The sequence below is a fragment of the Prinia subflava genome, chromosome Z (genome assembly GCF_021018805.1).
Source record: "Prinia subflava isolate CZ2003 ecotype Zambia chromosome Z, Cam_Psub_1.2, whole genome shotgun sequence".
In the NCBI taxonomy this organism is placed as follows: Eukaryota; Metazoa; Chordata; class Aves; order Passeriformes; family Cisticolidae; genus Prinia; species Prinia subflava.
Genome location: NC_086283.1, coordinates 58,364,530 through 58,385,937, shown reverse-complemented (window position 1 = coordinate 58,385,937; position 21,408 = coordinate 58,364,530). Strand labels below are relative to the sequence as shown.

Genomic DNA, 21,408 nt, shown 5'->3' with positions numbered 1-21,408 from the left:
AGGAACACAGCAGCCAACAGCCCCCTCCTCCCCTGCAGCACACAGGACCTGTTTGCAGAAACTTGCCTCTAGCCACCACTTGCACCTAAGACTCTCCATCTTCTCCTGAACACCAAAGCCTGTTCCTACTCTACACCTTGTCTTGCAAGCTTTGCCCAGTGTCCTTAAACACATCCTTTGGGCTCAGCTTTCTTTCATTTTCACTGGATGCCAAGTCTCTGGTATGTGTCAGAACTAATCACTGGAGACAAACATGGAGCAGAGGTAAGGGAGAATACGCTATGCAGCCAGGTGTTCTGACACCAAGAGCATGTTTTTGGAGTTTCTGATCCCTGCTCTCTCACTTCCCAGACCCCAGTCCTACAACAACATCAGTGCTCTATGCTCATCTCTTTTCAAGGGGCGATTCATTGTGCATAGGTAGGGCACTTGCAAAATATGCCACACTGCAATGCAGGGTCCAGACCAGCCTAAGATTATATCATGTGAACAGTTAACATGGATGTCAGCATGCTGATCCTCTGAACTATCACAGTGAGCTAATTATGCAACGGCGTTTGTTGCATTCTGATTCACTCCTTTATGGGACTGCATCTTGTTCAACTCTCCCTCCTGGCTGGATAAGAACCTAGCCAGGCCTTGGAGGGATGCACCAACTGTGGTACCAGCTCATCTGCTGGTAGCTGCACGGCATCCCAGCTACCTAGTGAAACACTACACTGCTTGCCACTGGCAAACAAAGTAAAAGCTAGGAAACAGTGACCTCAGAGGATACAAAACCTGGAAAACATTTGAGGCCAACACTTACTTGTTCAGCTGACCTGATTAACATGACCTGTTGGAAAAAGTAACGTGTCTGAATCAGAAGATTGAGATCAGAAGACACAAAAATCACATTACAACAAAGATGGTTGACTGGAAACTTCTCTTGTAGATCCAGTCCCAAACAAGCTCCTTTTCCCATGCTCTCTTCCCATTTCTAAGGAAGTTACCTACTTCCACTTTGAAAGACAACAGATGGAGACAACAGATAAGTAAGTCTGTTAACATGTTTCATTCTCTTGTAGAAAATACGACAATCTTTTTTTCAGAGTATACCACTGCTAAGAGAATATCTGGCTCCTCCTCTCAGCCCTTCTGATTTCCTTGCTCCTAACTGCAATTTTCTGCATATATTTTCCACCATGTGCTGTGCCTGTCCCCACTGGACCCTTCTCTGGTTTGTAGGCAATTGAAGTATATGTCTTCTATGTTTTCTGGGTAATCCAATCCCTAGATTTTTGAATGACAAACTAGAATCATAATTCCTAGTTTTTAGATATAAGCAGTGAACACGAAATTGATGTTAATGAGTCAGGATCCACTGCAATGGTGGGAACTGCAACGTTCAATTTCTGTCCAGGAATTCCATGTTTCACTGCTCACTGGAAAGAATATAAGTGAATAAAAATTATCCTGTTGTGCTATTTTCAGTTGTAAACTGCTAGCTCAGGAGAGGGTAACTGATCCACAAAGCATAACTGGAGTGTCCCTTGTAATGTCTGATTAGATGGAGCACAGAACTGCAAATTCAATTCAGTAGAGTCTACAACATAGCAGGCTGCACATCAGGGACAGGTTTACTAGTTGTTTCAGCACAAATCAAAAAAATGAAAAGGTAAGAAATATTTTTGTCACCCACTCAGGAAGAGAGCTCTCTGCTATCACAGGCTACACTACTAATAATTACTGATGCAGTACTAGGCAATCTTTGGTACATTTCTCCAAACAACTTGCTGTACAGCATTATAAGATTGCAGTCAAACAGAAACCATAATGGGCTACAATTCAGTGGGCTCCATACCTGTCTTTCAACACCCCATCCTGTCTGCTTCTTCCCAACACAAGCCATTCTTGTGAGTCTCCAAAGCCCTGCCTAGCCACAAATCAGCAAAGGGATTCATGGCTGGCGAAGCCATGGAGTGTCCTCACTGTTTCACCAGGACAAGTTGTGAGACTCTCCACAGGGGATCTCAAACGACCTGCACATCTAAAACCTGAAGTGATGTATGAAAAGTGATGGAGAACATCAAGCATCTTTCTCATAAGCTGTACCCTGTAACTTTAATTCTGCGGTTAAGCATTGCTTTATGTAGCTGCCGCTCCATTTGCCACATGAAGTAAAGCACAAGTGACTCACCCCTACATCTCAGTAGCAGAGCCTGGTGTAAGAATAACCACCTTGAAAAACCTTGGAGCCAAATTCTGCAAGGTTACACATTATTTGAACATCAGATAAAAAGAGGAGGAGCAGATATGCATGAAATGTAAACACTTAAGAGCAACCAGACCTCTACAGGACATGCTAAGCGCCTGCCACTGACATAGCCTGGAGAAGCAGTGGGGAAAGCAGGGATGCCAACATCAGGAGCTGTTCCATTGTGCCACTTATCATGCACTGTCACTTACTCAATGATGCAGTATCTCTCAGACTTACAGTCTCTCTCCTTGAGAAATTTGACTTCAGCCCTCTCCACTCCTGCACCAACCATTTCACAACCCATTTTCCCACAGCTGCTCATGCTGTGCAGTTTTGAAGCCTAAACTAGCAATCCCTTTGCTGTTTGACTCATGCTGGGACAAAGTTGTTTCCTACCACAGTTCTGCCACTACTAAATAAGATGGCACATGACTGACAATAAGATCATCTTCCTGGTAGGAGCTGAAGCTGAGAAATGGCTTGGCTTCAGTCACTACTCTCTGAGACCTAGATGCTTCACCATATTTTCATTCCTGTGAGTCTTAGCAACAAGATCATACCCTTATTTTCTCCTGCCACTCTTATTAAGAGGTCACAGCAGAGATAAGGGATAACTGCTTCTGCTCAAATCAGTCTGAGGCAAGTACAGTTTCTGCCTTCATTAAAACTGAATGCAGTACAGCTGTCAGAAAAATGCTTTCCCAACCATATTAACTCTCAGCTATGAAAGCCCATCGATAAAATCCTCTGCTGGAACCGTCCGTGGCCAGGATAAAGTTCTTGCTATCAGCTAACTAATCTGCAATCATTCACCTCTAGGGACTGAAAGGGATGAAAGAAAGCATCTTGGCCAGGGCAAATGTAATTAGAACCAGAGTAAGCTATTCTAAACAGGATGCTTGAAAACCTCATGTAATACTTACAATGCTTAATGTGAATACTCATACATTGGTGAATCTCCAGGTTTCCATTCTGTGACATATAGCTAGACCCTGGATGATAAATTGACTGGTTTCTAAGAGTGCCAGGCTGGATTGAAACATAGTGTGAACAGAGAGCAACAGGAGTTCAAGAAAACCAGTGGTGCCAGTGCAAACACTTGAGCTCTGACAGCGTAGAGCGAGTAGAGATGCTGGGACTGAAGAAGATCATGGTCAATTTGGTATGAGATCCCAGCTTCAAAGCAGATATTCCTCCTAACTCAGCAGTACTGCACCTCTGCCTGGCATGGGAGACTGGGAAAAAAAGAGGGGAGAAAGAGAGGGAAGAAAAAGGCTCTGAACAGAAGCACTGCATTGTGCCCTAGAACAGTGCAACCACATGGAGAACCTCTAGCTCACTGAAAGTCCTTGAGAAAGACAGGTGAGCATATAAAAACAGGAACCTCACCTAGGGAGAAAATAACTGAGAAACACAGTAGCACTAGAGCAACTGCCTTGTTGCCAGCCTTGAAACAAGTCATGGTTTTCTTTCTTCTGCCAGGTAGAAGATGACAAATGTCTGTACAGCTCTCACCACCAGACCCTGGGAAGCTCTGTAACCTTCAGTGGAATGGAACTATCTATGTCCAGCATGTGCCCTGGTGAACCCACATCACCAGTCCATGCTCTGGACTCCATTTCCCAGCTGGAGGGAAGAGCATTCCTTTTCACTTCACAAAGGGCTGTCAGTGAGTGGAAACGTAAGCCTTATCCCACCCTTCCCTGCACCTCTGGCTGAGCAACCCACAGAGCATGCAGATGTACAAATCCAGCCAGGAACGCAGTCCTGCCCAGAGGGTATTTCCAAAGCAGTGTGTAGCAATGCCATGGCAGACTGACAGGAATCTGGGCTTCCTTCTTGGTCATCTCCTGTCAGGCTGGACACCACCTGGTGCATGCACAGTGAGGGCAGGAGCACAGTGGGGAGACCAGCTGCCCCGAGGACAGCACACATACTGCATGTGATGCTGGAGCAAGAAACCTTCAGCAGTCACCAGCTTCCAGGAGGCTTGCTGCCACTACAGCAAGGAGTTGACGCAACAATGTTTTTGGAGGGCTGATGCCTATCACCATATAGTCAGGAAAGTTTGCTTAACGGTTGCTTAAAAGTTTGCTTAATTGTTTTTAAACATAAAGCAAAAATGCTTGCTTGACTACAATCAGAGCACTGCACTGGTTTGCATTAGACCTATCCAACTGTGAATAACTGTGTATTCCAGGAAAAATATAGGAAAGGAAAAAACCAAACCAAACCAATGAAGTTCTGGCCAACTGTTGATGTTAAACAGTAAGAAGGAGCCAGGCAGGAATGCAGTTAAAACTTAGTTCTAGCTCTGTCCCTTTTTGCTTGCTCCAGAAAATAGCATGAGCCCAGAATTTGACAGAGGGGAAGAAAAAAGAATTCGGCTCATGCTGAAGAGGAACAGGACTGAATTTCTGATGCCTGTGGAGTTCAGAGGCAGCAGAGAAAGTGACAGCAGCAGGATTATATGGAGCATCACAGTACCAGGCAAAACAGACCTGACTTGCGAGTTTCTATACGACTAGGCCCCAGATGTGAGACAAAAGGAAGAATGACCATCTGCAGCAGGAAATGGGAGTAACTGAAATCCCTAAGCTTTTATCTCTTTCCTTCTCCAGCTCCACACACACACTTTGGGGTTTGTTGTTGCTGTGAGTACCACCATATGAGTACCAAGTAATGTTTCATTTAACCTCTGCAGTCAGCAGTGACATCTGCCCTAAACCACACAGCTGTTAAGATGAGGAGAGAAGAAGAGAGAACCCAGCTCATAGGAAAGTAGTACCAACCAAAAATGTTTCTTTTAAAACTGTGCCCACAGCTCTTGACCACTCTGTCTCTAAATCACATGGCAAATGCCCTGACTTGGTGAGGTCTAGTGCCATGCAACAGTTCTACAGCCTAGCTTGAACCAACAGGCTCTCAAGAGATGCCCAGCATCTAATATTAAGAGCAAGAACAGAAAAGTGTGCAGCACATGGGATGACAACTGTGCAAACTAGGCAGATACTACTGAGTCACCACCATCACTGCACTGCCTGAGAACTTGCTCTGTGCCAGCATCCAATCCTGCACTCCCTGACAAACCACAGCCACCAGTTCTGAGTTCAGCAAAGAGCCTGCAGTGTGGTTCCTTCCAGAGAGGTATTGTTGGTAGGATACATAGAAGCAAAAATTATGGATGAATATACATCTCCTAAAGACAGTGGTATGTGGAAACACCTGCTTCTCTTGTCTAATAGTCACAAAGAATCACAGAATGAACTACGCTGGAAAAGATCTTTTGAGATCATCAGGTCCAGCCTATGACCTAACACTACCTTATCAACTAAACAAGACTAATTCATTTAGGTTCCTGTGCCAAGGATATAATTCCTCTAAATTTTAGATGTCTGCTCAGCTGCATGTGCACAATCATACATGGTAAATGGAACATGAAAGCAGTGCCATGGACTTCCCCTGCAAATCCATGATCTCTGGAAGTTACAAAAACCTTATGCTCCAGCAACACAGGCAACCTGTCTTCCCTGATCTGCCACAACAGGGAGCAGATACGCTCAAGACAGGTCTTCAAAACACATAGCCTTGAAAGACTACCTGTTAGAAAATTACCTGAGCAAGGCAATGTCTTTGGCCAGGTTTCCAATCCTCACTGAGCACAGGGAGGACAGAAGAGATACCCCCACGTAACTACAATGCTATCTCTAACTGTGACAGCACAACAACATTTTAGAAGCAGATCTGCAATAGAGGTAATGAGCTCCAACTACTCCTTTGGTCAGCTGGAAATTTTAACTTTTGCTGTCAAACTGGACAAGCCTAAAGTAACAGCCGAATTTTGGGCAAAAGAAACTAGATTACTCCCAGAGAAACAACTACAGTGCCACTGTGTAGACATGCTGCAGTTCCTCAGACAGTATGAAACTCAGCTGGGAAGGAAATACTGAGACTACAAACAAGAGGAGTGGGTGAATTCAGTTACCTACCATCACCACTGCTGCCACAGTTTCCAACCTCTGCATCACAGGGTTCCTGGCACTTTTGCTGTCACAGTAAACTCCACAAAGCACTGCTCTGGGGATCAACTCAAGCCATCTCAACAAGAGCACACAGAAAAGTGTCTGGTATTTCAGGACAGCCTTGAATTAAGGGGACCTGGAAACACAGGTGCTTTTAAAGTCATTCTTCATCTGTCTGCTTGGTGCCACACATCAATGACAAGCTGGGGCTGTCATCACTTACCAAAATCCCAGCCTCCCACTTGACAGCAGAGTATGGCAAGGGCTTTTGTGGATATGAGGTGTCACACCACATGCTCACAGAGCACTCTGTCCACCTGCCATGCATCCCTGCACCTCCCACACTCTGGAGGCCATCTCCTACCCTGTACCAGACAGAAACAGGCCCTTTACAGTGTCCTAGAACAGATGTAAACCACTGAAGTTAAGGCAGGGCCTCAGTGAGATGAAGGCACTGTTGAACTCCAGTGGCTCATTCCTGACTAACCTGAGCAGGAATGTGGCTTCCAGGCAGCCTTATGGCTTTAAGGTCCCACTTCATTCCTTGCTAAGCAGGTAAACAGAGTCCAGAAGAGGTGGTGCCTGCTCGTTAGGGATCTTTCTCTGCACACATTGCAGCACTGCATGCAGACCTACAAGTCTTCTGGCTCCTGTCACACACACACACACAGAGCTGCTGCCTGAGGGCACTTCAAACAAGCTAGCAAGGACCTCAAGACCTCCTCTTCTCAACACTCATTTAAATATTCCTAAAAGCTCAGCCATTCTGCAGAGGATGTACAGCAAAGAGCACACAGCTTTGACCTGCAGTTGCCACCCTATTCTTGCCTGCTGAAGTCACAGTACCTCTGTTTTAGAAAGCCTCATTGTAAGAAAATAGTCTGGTTTCACATTAGTGAAAAGACAGTCACTGGCCAGATCGATCACAATGTACATTGATACCGTGCACAAATCAGCAGCTACCTAGAAACAGTTTCTGTTTCAGAGAGCTATCTGACGGCAACTTGGAGTCCAAATACCAGCAGTTCCACTAGGTTCTAAGGATATCTGTTAAACTAGCTAATTGCCTTCACTAGAGACCTATTATATTGAATCTGACAGCATGTTTCCTCAACATCTAGGCCACTAAATATACAGCATTTGTTATATTGTCCTGCTGCCTCAAACACCCAAGAAAACTCAAGGAATGATTTGTCTGTTTCTCTGGACACAACTTTTCAGATCAAGTTGGCTTGCTTTCCTGTTACAAAAGCTTGGTCTTCAAGTCCCAGAATAATTGTGTAGCTCTTTCCTGGCCTATATCCGGCTCTTCAAGGCTTTCTGAAATGTTGACACCAGGACTAGGCAGCATTCCCACACTAGGGTCCTCAGAACACTTCTCCCCTACTCCTATTGCACACCTGAGGACTGCAAGTTCCCTCTCAGCTAAAATACTGAGCTTGGCAGTCATATTAACTGATATCCTCCAAGCATGCTGCACCACCAGGATATTCCAGACAAGCCTCCAGTGTTGCTAGCTTGACGTCTGTGCTTTGCTCTAGATGCAAGCCTTGCACAGGACAGCGCCAGACGAGCCCTGCTTTCCAGGTGACTCGGCTCTGCTCCCACAGCTGACCTGTTGTGCACATCCCCTCCAAGCGCAGCATCCCCATGCCTGTGCCAGCACTTATGCAGTACCTGTATCACTGACAAAGCCACTGGCTAATGCAGGGCCAGGAACAGATGCCTTTAGTACTTCTTTATGAGATTTTTTTTTTTAGCTTCCCTACTCACTGCTGGAGGATGACTCCCCATCTGCAGCTGTTTCATAAGAATGCATAAATACTCTGGGCTATTTACAATAAGCCACTTTGATTTTGTCTGGTGTGTACTCCTGTATCCGAGTACCACCAGGAACAAAGCCAAAAGCTTCCAAAGCTATGTGTAATTATGTCTCCAATTATTACCAAAAATCATACTCATATGAAGAAGTTTTCTGACAAAGCCAATTTACCATTCAGGGAAAATTGGCTAGTACCATACTGTGTTCTCTCAATTATTGACCAGCTGCAGAGCTTATCAGACTTTCTGTGCTCTGACCAAACTGAACTTCAGGTAGTCTGGCAGGCTACTCCCTCATTGTCCCAGAATAATGCTCTTACAGTAGTATTCCACTCCCCTGATTCTTTTTCAAGTGCAATTAATGATTCAAAGAGCTCCTTGGCTTAGTCTCTAAAAATTATGGGCAGTAAGTTAACCATTGTTTTGAACATTTAAAAAGAATGACATTTAACATTTTTCCTAATTACTGGAAGCAATTTGTCAGCAATGCAGAAAACATTCTCTTATGACCAAACTGCAAATACAGAGTCTTCTACTTTCCGAGCATCACAAAATAAACAGTGATTATTTCTGCCACTGCTTTTTCAGTATGCTTTTTCACTCATGGTTAGTATGGAGCCTAAACCACTGCTGGGATTTCAGGAATCCCTGATACGTTTAAAGAGTCCCTTCTTATTGTTCAAATCTGCTGCCCAAAAGCTCTTCACTGGTACCCTTCAGTACTCCCATCAATTGTCTGCCTTTGCTTGCAAACTACTTGTTTATGTTGCTTGCAATATTTTTCTATTCACTCTATTTTGAGGGGTTTTGCTGCTTTAATCTCCTTTGTTAACCAAACCAGCCTTCTTTAAAACGAAAAAAAAAAATGTCTTTGCAAATGCAGAATTGTGATTTCTTGGGGACCTAGTTAGGGTTCTTGAACAATTCCCAATTTTTATATTTAAGTTCTTTCTTCCACTTTATTTGACCTAAAATTCTTTTCCATTTCAAAAAACTGACCCCCCTTAAAGCACCAATCATACATCTTATTGGTTGGGACTATATGTTCTCTTTTCACACAAAAATAAAGTTTAGTCATTATTATTTGTACCTAAGCAAGCATCCTTCTCAGTTCAGTGACTCACTCATTTTAACTGATGAGGATGAGGTCTGAAACTGCCTTACTCCAAGACAGCATCAGTACTTTCTAGACAGAGTTATTTACATATTTACATACGTGTTTTAGGTGAACAGCTTTCTTGGAGTGCTGAAGTACCTGAAGTACCTAAATGGGAGTATAATTCTTCTCTTATTCTCCTCTGATAGAGTTTCAAGGAGATGCTTACCCAGACACTGTGCAATATTGATAACAGGTACTTCCATCCCCTGCTGATCAGCTAAAACCTTGAGCTTTCCAAGTCTTCTTCTGACTTACCAACAGTTCAAAGCAAATAAAAATTTATGTGGTGTCACCTTCTCTTCCTTCTCCATTTCATCCTTCCTAGAAAACATGGCTATAGCTACCTGCATTTGAACATTACAAAACTGCAGCTTATCCCATGGGGCTCCTGCTGTGAAAACAGTCCATTTATCTTTTTAAACAGGTCTTATAAATTCACACAGAGGTGAAATTTGTGATCAAATTACCCTAGCATAACAAGTTACTGTACACTGGCTGAGCAGCAGAGACTGTAAAGGAGCTCATATTTAGGCTGTGCAGTGTGATTTCAGAACTGCCTCTGTTAAAAGTTTCCAACCATTCCTGACACACCTGGATTTTGCAGTCAAACCATATATACAGGCTGCTGTGAAACTGGAAATGCAGTGGCTAACACAAGACTGAAAGGTACAGTACCTGTCTATATTACCCACTCTGGTCTCAAGGAGAGTATAAATACACCTTATCTCAGGTTTATCTGCAACTACTTGAGCACAGACATTTCAGCCCGAAAAACCTCCAGAGACCATTTCACCAAATATACCAACAGTGACAGGATTTAGTTCTTCTCTCCAGGAGCTACCCAGGAGTTTGGTATCTTTGCACTTTGGGGAATACCGTGAAACTCCAGAGGCAGGAATTTCCTCAGGCTTACATGGAAGTCGGGAGAATTCTTGTAAGATTTTAGGCATTGGCTATCACAGATGACCCTACAGTTAGCTCATTTGGTTAGAACACGGTGCTAATAACACCAAGGTTGTGGTTCAACCCTGAAGAGACGGCTCACTTAAGAGCTGACTTGATAATTCTTGTGGGTTGCTTCCAACTCTGAATATTCTGTAATCTGGAAATTGTGGATCTGTGGTCAAGTGATCAAACTTGTGTAGATTCCCAGCAGAATGTGGTGTTTTGGCCAGGATAAGGCAGGAGTTTGAAAACTGAGCTCAGAACACCAGCACAATATCTGTCTGTCTAGCAGGGGCTAAGGGCACGTCTTTCCTGCTGAGACAGCTCTGGTCTAGGCTAGCAACCAGAGTTCCCAAAGCTGCGTAACTCTGAGTGAGATGTCTAGTGAAACACTGGGGAGAATTAGCTTTGTGTTGATCCTGTGTAACCATGGAAAGCTCAGCTGTTTTAGTTGTCTTTACCAATGGATTCTGACATCACTTAGCCACCTTTCAGAAGGCAGGGAAGTAAAAATGTGGGAAGAAACCACTAGATTTTAAACATCTGAGTGATTTAGCCAGTTCCCCTCTGTAAAACAAGTCCAAAGCAACACCAAAACCTGCTTTTCCCCCTGGTTCTTTAGGTGTGTGCAGGAGCCAGGACTCAAAGGTTTGCAGTTGGAGAAGCAGGAAGATGTCTAGGACAACGTCTAGATGAAGTTTTCTCAGTGGTTAAAATCTTGAAGCAGCTAGTCCAGTATCCCAAACAAAGGTAAAGCTTTTACCTGACACAACTGAAAATCTGGCCTACACTGAATCAGGGGAACTGCAGTGTCAGTACCAGATCCTCAACACCACTTTGTGCTGGCTCGCCTCCAGCAGCACACCAGAGCAGGGCTGCAGCTCTCCTCTACTGTAGAGCAAGCATCTGGTGTTATTACACAGTATGTTCCCAGGAGAAATACAAACACTTCCCCCGAGCTTGGAGGAAGCTCTTCAAGATGCCAAAAGATGATGGAAGACTGAAGACAAGGAACTTGTCTTGTATGATACCATCCTAAGCTGACTTCTGCCAAGCAGAGGTGAAACCAGGCTTGTGCAGGCTCCCCACTCAGCCAACTGAAGCACATCATGAAACTCATGTCCTTGGTGGCGGTAGGATGGTTCATCCTGTGTGACATCCCAGTGAGCCAGCTGAAAGGCAGAGGGGTTAACTCCACATGGGGTGCTCTCAAGACAGCAACAAGCACGATGTTCTTGCCACAAAAGATGCCTCAGTGGTGTCTCTCCCTACAGCTATTACAAATGGCCACTGTGACCGTACCTCTCCACCTGACATACTCAGCAAAGGTAGCCAGAATCTCAGCTTTCACCTTGGAGAGAATGGGATAATGCCTGCTGTCTGCACCAAGTAGCACCTGGAAGCACTGATTTATTTGCAGCAAATTCAGCCAGATTTGATGCATAGTTGAAAACTCAGTTAATTTGAGGTTTGACAGCCTGATGGTCCCAAAATATGTATAAATATTTTTCTCACATGGTGCTGGTCCGGGGAAAATGGAGGGAGTGGGATAAACTGATAATCCATATAGAAATGAAGGGTTTGAGTGAGTAAGATGCAACTCAGTCTCCAACAGTATGTGTTGCTAATGAACACACTCAAAAAGCAAAATAGGTCACACAAAAGCACATAAAATCTACCATTAAAAAATAAAATTTTATTTGCTTGAATAGTCTTGTAATGCATTCACCAGACTTGACTTTGCAGAAGTCAAGTAAGTGTATCTATTTCTGTCAAAGATTAATCTGAGCTCTGGCTAAAGCCAGCAATCCTGCTAATCTTGTTAAGAACAGAGACTGACAAATGAAAAGGGTCAGTTACCTAAATCTTCCCTCAAACAGTAATAGGACAGGACTGACATCAAAGTTAATTGCAGACTAAACACTGTTACACATTTGTCTTAATTGGCAGGATTGTTCTCAAGATTCATGGATAAATCTTCCTAAACCTCTCCCTGGTTTAAGACTGCACAGCCAACTGGTCCCCCCGTACTCATCTGTTCACATGACCTCTGCATGCTCAACAAAGATAAATTCTGTGAAAAGGGAGAATATGTGGGCATCTGAATGCTCCAGCAGGGACACTGCCAAGCTTACTTCAGCTGATCCATTACATATCAGCTTCCAAGCCCATCTCAGTTACATTTTGGGAAAAGCTTTCCACATCTGCCCAGTGGAGCAGAAGCCCACAACCTATGGAACAACTTCCCCAGTCACACCTACCCTCAATTCAGGCTGTCAGGGGCTGAGAGATGTCTTGAGCCAGAGATGGCACTTGGGACATTTATGAGATTCCCTGGCATGGCTGTCCTTCATCCACCTGTCTAATCCCTTTGAAACTGTTCACACACCTTGGTGTCTGAGCATCTTTCATCCAGTTATGTTGGAAATGAATGATGTCTGGTGTGGAAGTGCATATAGCTGCTAAGCTTGTTGAATTTTATTGAGGAACCCAATCTTTTCACTATTATCAACAAAAAAAAAGAATTGTTCCTAATCTTTCCTTTTTGCCTTAGGTCAGAAAAAGAAAGTTATCTTAAAACTATGTTCAGCCTCTTCCTACTTGCAATCAATCTTTGAAATTATCTAATAAAAGCTTTCATGAAGATTATTGCAAATAATTATAGGATATAGACATTTTAAGTGCAAAAGTGTAATAGAAACCACACCCTTTCCAAAAACCTTGACAATGTTTTGCAAGTTTTCTGCAGTAAGACAACAGCACCAATGAATAGTTTTCTTGAGAAAGTGCAGGAATTTAGTGAAATACAAAACCAACACTTCACATACTGAAGACATGGGGAACAGAAACAGGACTTAGAAGACCTAAAAATGTAAATGCAGATGAGAAAGAACATGCAAGTTGGTTTGCAAGTTCACCTTGACCAGGGAGCAGACAGGGACTGGACCAACAAAAACAGTAACACTTCTTCCACCCTGGGAAGCAGTGTGAGTAAAAATGACTTTGACAGCCCCAAGCATGCGTGCTCAGAAAACCACTGTGCCTGAAAGAACCAAAGACAAACACAGATGCATAATCAAGGGAAGATGAGGACAGTGGCAATACCACTGCACCAAGCACACACATGACTGCCATGTCACAAGACAGATGCTGCTGGTCTTGGGCAGAGCTGAGACAACAGTTAACACAGAAAATGTGCACTTCTGCGACAGGCTCCACAAATAGAACACTAAAGGACAAACTGGTTACAGCTGTAATGCTCCCACAAGCACAGCAGAGGCTGTTTGGTGGAATACAAACTCTCACAAAATCAAATGGATGAAAACTAAAGCTGGGCTTTATTTTTCATCTGAATTTGTTGATGAAAACTAAAAATCAGTCTTCAGAACTACTACCATGAGTCAGAAATGCTATCAGTTGGGATGCAGGAGCCAACACAGATTCCCATGCATCCTATAATCCAGTCTGGGCTAGAAGTACCATCTTACCAGTACTGGACAGGAGTGTGATAGGAATGCAGTCCAGTTTTTCGGTGTGAAAGGAAGCTGTCTTCTACAACTTCTACAGGCACATGCCCGTAAGGTGTCCAGACTGGTTGGAACCTTTTTGTCCAAGGGAAAAGCTGGGAGCTACAGTCCCATGCTTTGGGTTCTGTAATGGCAGTAAGTAGTGAGCTCTTGAGATCAGGCATCTGACAGAGCCACAGCATCAGATCATCATGATCCATCACTGTAACTCTGTCAGAGCCTGAGAACGTGCGGAACAAAGCTTTGCACAGAGGCACCCAACTCCTGAACAGCTGACTAAGCCAAGGCCATACCTCTGCCCTGATCCACACTCCTTACTTTGGGCAGAACTGGTCCAAAAGCACTCAGCTCATAGATTCTGTGTGCTACTTTGAGTGGCCACTGATGCCTGGCCCCCCTCAGCCTGCTGACAAGGCTATGCTCCTCTGCAGCAATAGTGCCTTCACCCAAAGCTGGAGGACCTCAAGTGACACACAGTGCACCAGTTTAGCACTGCTTGTCAGAGGACAGCAGGACAACCCAGTCTAGTGCACTAGCCAGAAGATAGCAGGATAACCCAGTTACAAGAGCTCTCAGAGCAGTGCACACATTTCATTGCCCAGCCCTTGCTCACTGAGTGGAAAAGGACAGTGCACTGGTGTGCTCACACTGTAAAACTGGCAGCCAGACACTTGCCAGGAACATTCTGGGGAGCAGAAGCCACATGTCATCTGCTGTTCCTGCTGTGTAACATGCTGAGCTAAGGGCACTTTTAATGGGAAAATCCAGCTAGTTGATAGGCATGTAGAGTGCAAGTGCAAGGGATTTCAAAGCCCGACCACGGAGTCCAGGCTGTTTGTTGCAAACCCACCTTCTGAATTTAGAAGTGGCATTATCACCACTGAATGCCACTTTCACTGAGGGAAGAACCCTGAAATCCCCAGAACTTAAAAAGATCTTAATTAAACTGTAGTTATTTCAATAGATATGCAAAGCCTTAGTTATTTTGGTTCCCACCAGACAGCCCATTTCCCTACCCTAGATGTCTAGACGTAGAGTATGCAGGTTTGTTTACAAAAAACAAAAACAAATCTAGGTCACAGACTCCAGCAGCCAAAGGTGCAAATAGGATCAATTCAGTTGTTCCAGCTCCAGTTCATGTGCACAAAACCCTGTTTTTGATGTTCTCTGATCATCTGAGGAAAGAAGGCTGGTCCCAACAAGTAAGTCCTGAAGTTACACCTGTGAAGCAGCAGATGCAATCAGGTTACTACTGTGTCCCATCCCAGTTGTTTAGCAATAATATGCTCTCCTCCTCTGTCAGCTCCTTCATCAAGAAACTGCTCTTTGCATTGCTGTGCCCGAAATCTGGACCTAAAGTACAGAATTTAATCCCCTCTTTGCAGATTTTGTACTATGCGCCTTTCTTCCTTTCTGCTTTCTCTGAGATTCTCCATGACTGTCACTGTCAAAGATGAGCCTGAACCAAGGTTGTGTGAACGGAAACACTGCCAAATCTGGCCTCATCATCCCAGAAATTAAAAACAACTATTATAACTGATCAATGAAGTACAGCAAAAAAACCCTTTACTTGAAATGAGAAGACTAGCACAGATCTCACCAATTTCACATTGTATCTTTTGTGCCTAATTTCAAGGCATCACTTCTAACTCCCTGAGAATGGGAAAAAAATCCAAACCAACCAATAAATCATGTAACACTTAAAACAAAGCAACGTTGTCTTTGTTTCCTACTTTCCCCACAAATACAGGCTTTTCCTAAACAGTAACTTTATACAAGGGATAGTCAAGGGTGGCCCATTCACCCAAGCTGGTACACAGATCAAGCAGCAAAAATTATATTGCTTCTATTATGTCAGAAGGGCTGTATTGGCAAAGCAGGAGTCTACAGCTCTCCCAGTCATGTGAGTGATCCAGAACCTGGGAGTACTGGGAGAAGCAAGAATTTCTCAGCACTTCGTTCCTTGCAAAGGTTGTTTTTTGAGTAGAAACATAAACAAATAATGTCCTAATTAATACAAAATGATCAATGTAGAAAATTTCACTTCATTTCCAATCTGCAATGAGCTATATGAGGGACTGGCTGAAAGATGGAAATGATAAGACTTGCAAGCGCTCAGTCCCCGATTTGCAGCTAGGATTTCATGAGCAGTCAGGCCTTAGTGGCTCTCGGCTTCCCACTGCATCCCAAGCAGTTTTGAAGACTATGCCTTATTATGCAGCAATGTACTCAGACACTCAGTTAGGAAGAATGCTGTGACAAGGCATGACCACAGGAAAGCCATGTGCAGAAACTATCCTCAAATCAAGATCAGGTAACAGAATCTTTTACCAAGTGTCCCAGTATTGGAGAAGCCAAACTGGCCAGGGTCGTGGCTAAGAAGTGGTGATGGCTGGACAGTGTTTACACACTTAACCATGGGTCCACACAAGGGCTGGACATGAGTCTAAACTTCTTATATTCAAGCTGAGACCAGTTTGTGAGGAAAACAGCCTGGACACCACCGTAGTGTACCAAAGCAAGTGCCTGGCACAGTACAAGGCCAACACTTGCTCATGTTCTGAGCCAGTACTCAATTACTGAAGCCAACAGCAAAGCTGTTTGGGCTGAAGCATTAATGCCCCCAACACAGCAAACATGTAAGCACATGCGTAACTGGAAAGAACAGCTGGGAGGGACTGACTCCATGCTGGAAGTCAGCAGTGGCACAGCATACACAGCTACAAAACCCAGACAGAGCCAGGAATGAGAGCTACGCAGGGTATTGCAACTAGAGAGGCACTGCCCAGCAAATAAGGTGGAATGGGAGAACAAGTCTGTAAGACAAACAAGGATGGAAACAGCATGACAGAGGAAAAATAAACACCATGGCCGGCATGAAAACAAACTAATCTTTCCATAGTCCTGACGCTGCCCAGAACTTGGAACAAGAGAGAGGGATTGAGAAGACAGTAAATTATTTCACAGATTGTGCACACATCATAGTGTACTGAACAGAAATGATACTTTTATGATTTGGCAATGTGGGCAGCCAGCCTGAGCTGAGCAAGAATTGAGAGATTTGGCAGGTAAAATAAGGTAGTCATAAACTAAAAGTCTTTGGTACTGAAAGTCTTTGGTACAAAAAGCCAAGGAAAAAGAGCCCCTTGACGTGCACTGTTGGCTGTTGTGGGGTTTTTGGTGTTTTTTTTCGTTTTTTAGTGTTCTCTCTTCACAAGGAGAAAGAAGTTGCTCATTTGGGTTTGTCTGTACTTTGCACAGTACTAAGCACCGTGCCCAGGGAGACAACAACAAACTGCTCCAGAACTTCGCCTGCAATAAAACACCAAGGCCTTGTCAATACAATGGCTCAAAACAGGAACCCAGCTAGTAACAAACTATGGTTTGGAAGTGGCTTGCGAGTCTGCCCTACCAGCCAGAATAACAATCTTGGATGTGAAAGAAAGGGCAAACCCTATGCAGAAACAAATTGAAAACACTGAACTTGCTTCTTTGCTAAGTAAATAATTTCTCTGTAATTCTGCTGTATGAAAAAAATCATCTCCCTAGATGACATCCACAGGGACCTAGACAAGCTTGACAAATGGGCCAAAGGAATCTCATGCAGTTTAGCAAGACTAAGTGCCAGGTGCTGCACCTGGGTCAGGACAACCCCCAGCACCAGCACAGACTGGGGCTGTGCAGATGGAGAGCAGCCCTGTGAGAAGAATTTGGGGGTGCTGGTGGATGAGGCTGGACACGACCCAGCCATGGGCACTCCCAGCCCAGAAAGCCAAAGGTGTCCTGGCTGCATCCAAAGCAGCGTGGGCAGCAGGGGAGGGAGGGGATTCTGCCCCTCTGCTCTGCTCTGGGGAGACCCCACCTGGAACCCTGCATCCAGCCCTGGGGTCCCAGCATCATGGATGTGTTGGAGTAGGTCCAGAGGAGGCCACTAAGATGAATTAGAAGAATGGAGGACCTCTCCTATAGGAAAAAGCTAAGACAACTGGGATTGTTCAGTCTGGAAAAGAGAAGGCTTTAGGGTGACCTATAAGGCACCTTTCAGTATGGGAAGGAAGCCTACAAGAAAAACTTTTGACAAGGGAAAAGGAGAAATGGCTTCAGAATGAAAAAGAGTGGGTTTAGATTAGGTATTAGAAGGAAATTCTTTACTGTGAAAGTGGTAAGGCACTGGCACAGGTTGCCCAGAAAAGCTGTGGATGTCCCATCCCTGGAAGCATGTGAGGCCAGGTTTGACGGGGCTCTGAGCAACCTGGTCTTAGTGAAAGGTGTCCCTGCCCATGGTGGAGGGGATGGAACTAAGTGATCTTTGAGGCCCCTTCCAACTTAGGCCATTTTGTGATTCTATGGTATTTCCTGTACAGTGTTAATCTATTCCTTACAGGTTTTGTTCTGCTTTCCCCAACAGAAGTTTCTAAGTCACGCCTGTGTGTTTGCTTGTTTGAACAGTAGTCACAGCAATACTAGGGGTGTCCAAACAGCAGCAAACCAAAGAGAATAATTTTCAAAGAGTCTATTTCAAACTCTTTGTTTGGTTTCTATTAAATTAACTCTACTGCCTGAACAAACTGACAAGAAAGCTCTTAAATCAAAGACTTACACAATTGACAATCACGAGAGTTCACAAGTCAGTTTATGAAACAGCTGTGAAATTGGCTTAGAAATCAAAATCATCTGCCTCTGGTCTTCCTTTCCCTTGAGTTGCCTGTATTGGAAATCTAGTAGCAGGCAGCAGTGGAGGTGTGAATTTGTAGTGCAGTAGCTGTTCCAGATCTGCTCCCTTAAGGGACAGTACACTCGTTCCCCAGGAAATGAGCAGGCATGGGAGGAGCTCCAGCCTTCGTTATGTAAACACATGCCTCCACTCACCCTGTGGCAGCCATGGGGGTATGATTTTCCCAACTAGAGCCAAATAACTCATGCAGTTTTTGTCTCTCTGGCCTTCTCAGAAGGCTGTGCAACTCTGGATGTTGCAGCTCTGTGTCCCTCACCCATGCAGCCTCTTGGATCACTTGGTATTTCATCTCATCTGCAAAACAGCAAAAAAAGCAGCTGCTCTTTGAAGAAAGCTGAGAAGGCCTAAGAGTCAACATTTACCTGAGCTTAGCAGGGGCATGATTCTCATTCTCCCTACCACTTCCTTACAAGGCAGTGGAGAAAAATTCCCATATGTCCACTTCTATCATGATAAACTATAGGGGCGACGCCAGCAAAAGAAAAACATGGGCAATAATATTTATAAATCCTCAACCAGGTAAGAGGCGGAAAAGAAGGGGCTTCCTAGCCTATTCCCAGGTTAGCTGCAAGCAAACAGCAACAGGATAAGGATTCAAAGCACTGCGTCAAGCAAAAGACTGGAGATGCAAACGAAGTTGCCCAGCTCCAAACAATGGAAAAGAAGAAAAGAACCCCTGTCTGCAGTTAAGGACTGCTGGAGTGATGCAGCCTGGGCTGTTGTGCTATTCCCTGCACCATGGTTCCCCCAGCAACACTGTCTGGGGTAGCAGCACTTCAGACATTTGTCCTGAGCTGCTGTCCCTGCCCTTGCTACCATGCACTCGCCTTCTGCTCTTTCCCTTCCAAACTGTCCCATCAGTGACAGGACAGGCTCCAGGATGCAGGGGAGAGGGTCGGGATCAGTCAAAACTCCCCAGCCCTATGACTAAAGGTCCCCCCCTCTTGTGCTGCTAGGACATACTGCAAAATGCAGGTCTTGATTATTCCTAAGCAAATACCACTTCCACTCCCCAAACTAGCACCGCCCTGCAGCGAAGGTGCCACATGACAGAGAGCAACGTTATTCTTGTGATCCCACTGGGCAGAGACAACAACAGACACTACTGCCTGGCGTATTTTGTTCAGAGAGGAGCATCTCATCCAACACATGGACAACATAGAGGTCATTCTGCCGCATGAACAACAATGCTGAACTCCATCACAAAGGCATTTGCACAAGAGCCTGTACTAGTCTGTGAAACTCCCTGAAGAAAGCTGTGCTGTGCTGACCCTCACCTGGTAACAAAGGAAGGGAAACAAAAATCCCAACAAATAAAAAACACTTTTCCCAGTGTGGATATTGGACCCTTATTTCTGAGGGCATCAAGATATTCGCTATGATGCTTTCCAACCAGCAGTTATTCTCAGTGCTGCTCACAGAACCTCTGCTTCCCCCAAGTAATCACGTCTTTCTTTTTAACTTGCTATTACAAAAACAAGTTTGACACTGAGCCCCAGCCTGTCCTGAGCTCCTGCAGGGCAGCCCAGTCAGGGTCAGAGAGCACACAGCCAAAGGTCCAGTGTCTCTGAGGGAAGAACACGCTCAAGGCTGCCCAAGGAAGACAACAGGGGTTTTCCTGAGCCGGGCCTGGATGAATTCATTTCTGGCCTGATCTCCTGTGCTAGCAAATTCTCCTGAGGACGCAGACCAAGGCACGGGCTGCAGGGTGCAGACACAAGTCTCTGGGTAGGAAGCACTTACCCTGCACCCCAGCCCACGCTGTTGCTGCCGTGATATCCAGCTCAGCAGCTAGCCTGGCACCCTGCGCACCGCTCCGCCTCACCTGGGAGAAGTTCAGCCCATTCAGGGGGTGGCACTGCTCTTCTACTTTCTCCACAGCGCCCGTTTGCTTCCTCAGCCGCTCCGCCTCCTGGGCCAGGAACAGATCCAGGACGGGCACGCCTCGCGATTTGATGTCCACCTCTGTCAGGGAGTTCACCATCAGCATCACCCAGACCGGCCTCTTCCGCTCCCAGTTGCCAGCAATGGCGTTGAAGAGGTAGTCTGCATACAGCCCCTTGCCCCGCTGGTCCGGGGTCATCCAGGACGGCATCATGAGCTTGACATACTCCAGGTGCCTCTTCAGCCGGCGGTAGATGTCACGGGGCAGCACATCTTGGAGGTTCTCCCCCTGTGGCAGGAGCTGGCAGCTGGTGAGAGCTGAGATGGTGTAGGGATCAGTGAGATCCAGCTCAAAGTACACGATGTGGCTCTGCTGGAAGGCTTTCTTGGAGTTCTCTGGGATGAAATCCCAGACACGCGTGTATGGGACATGGATGGTGCCAAAGAAATAAGATGGGGGATCTCTCTTGATTGTCCACAGGAAGGAGTTCAGCTCATTTTGCTGGGAGAGAGGGAGACACAGCTGAGTAAGTACACACATTTACGCCAGGCCACTGCAGCAGGGGGCTTAAGGAAAACACGGTGCCCAGCCAAGCAGGTCACCTGGCTCAACAGCTTGCCAGCATGGACTTTTCCTAAAGTGACTTTGCTTACATAAAGTCCTCTTTGACTATTGTTTTTTTAGGTCCTGAGGTAGAAATTCCATTTTCATTAAATAAAAACATAAGAATATTGGCTCTTTTTTTTCCTCCTGAAAGATAACACTGCATCCTCTCAATAGTAGTATCACCTGATACATTATCCGAGTATCTACCAAAAGCAGCAGCAGAGCACAGCCCCAGCACACCATAACTCAAGCACAACACTTACTCAACTTCTGCCTTTCACCAAGTCAAAAACTGTCATTCCTTTGCTGAAGCAAAGCAGGACACCAGGATTTCTGTAACTTTCACCTCTCATTCAGCACAGCAATACATCTTTCCTCAAAGAAACTGCTGTGACACTTAGAAGGTGGAGCAGCATCACAGGTGAACTTCCCACTTTGAGTATGCTGGCTTTGGTTGAGATGAAGTTCA

The 21,408-nt window shown here is 45.0% G+C and overlaps 1 protein-coding gene across 4 annotated transcripts in view; it reads right to left on the bottom strand.

The window, feature by feature from the left end:
- The window catches only part of TRABD2A (TraB domain containing 2A), a 78,327-nt gene that overhangs the window by 48,369 nt on the left and 8,550 nt on the right, over positions 1–21,408 (bottom strand). For 3 of the 4 annotated variants that reach the window (XM_063422889.1, XM_063422890.1, XM_063422888.1), the window contains one exon: positions 20,274–20,834. In XM_063422889.1, the coding sequence (XP_063278959.1) occupies positions 20,274–20,834 (561 nt within the window). Of the gene's footprint in view, positions 1–20,191; positions 20,835–21,408 lie in introns of all 4 variants that reach the window. The other variant, XM_063422891.1, reaches the window with a different exon arrangement.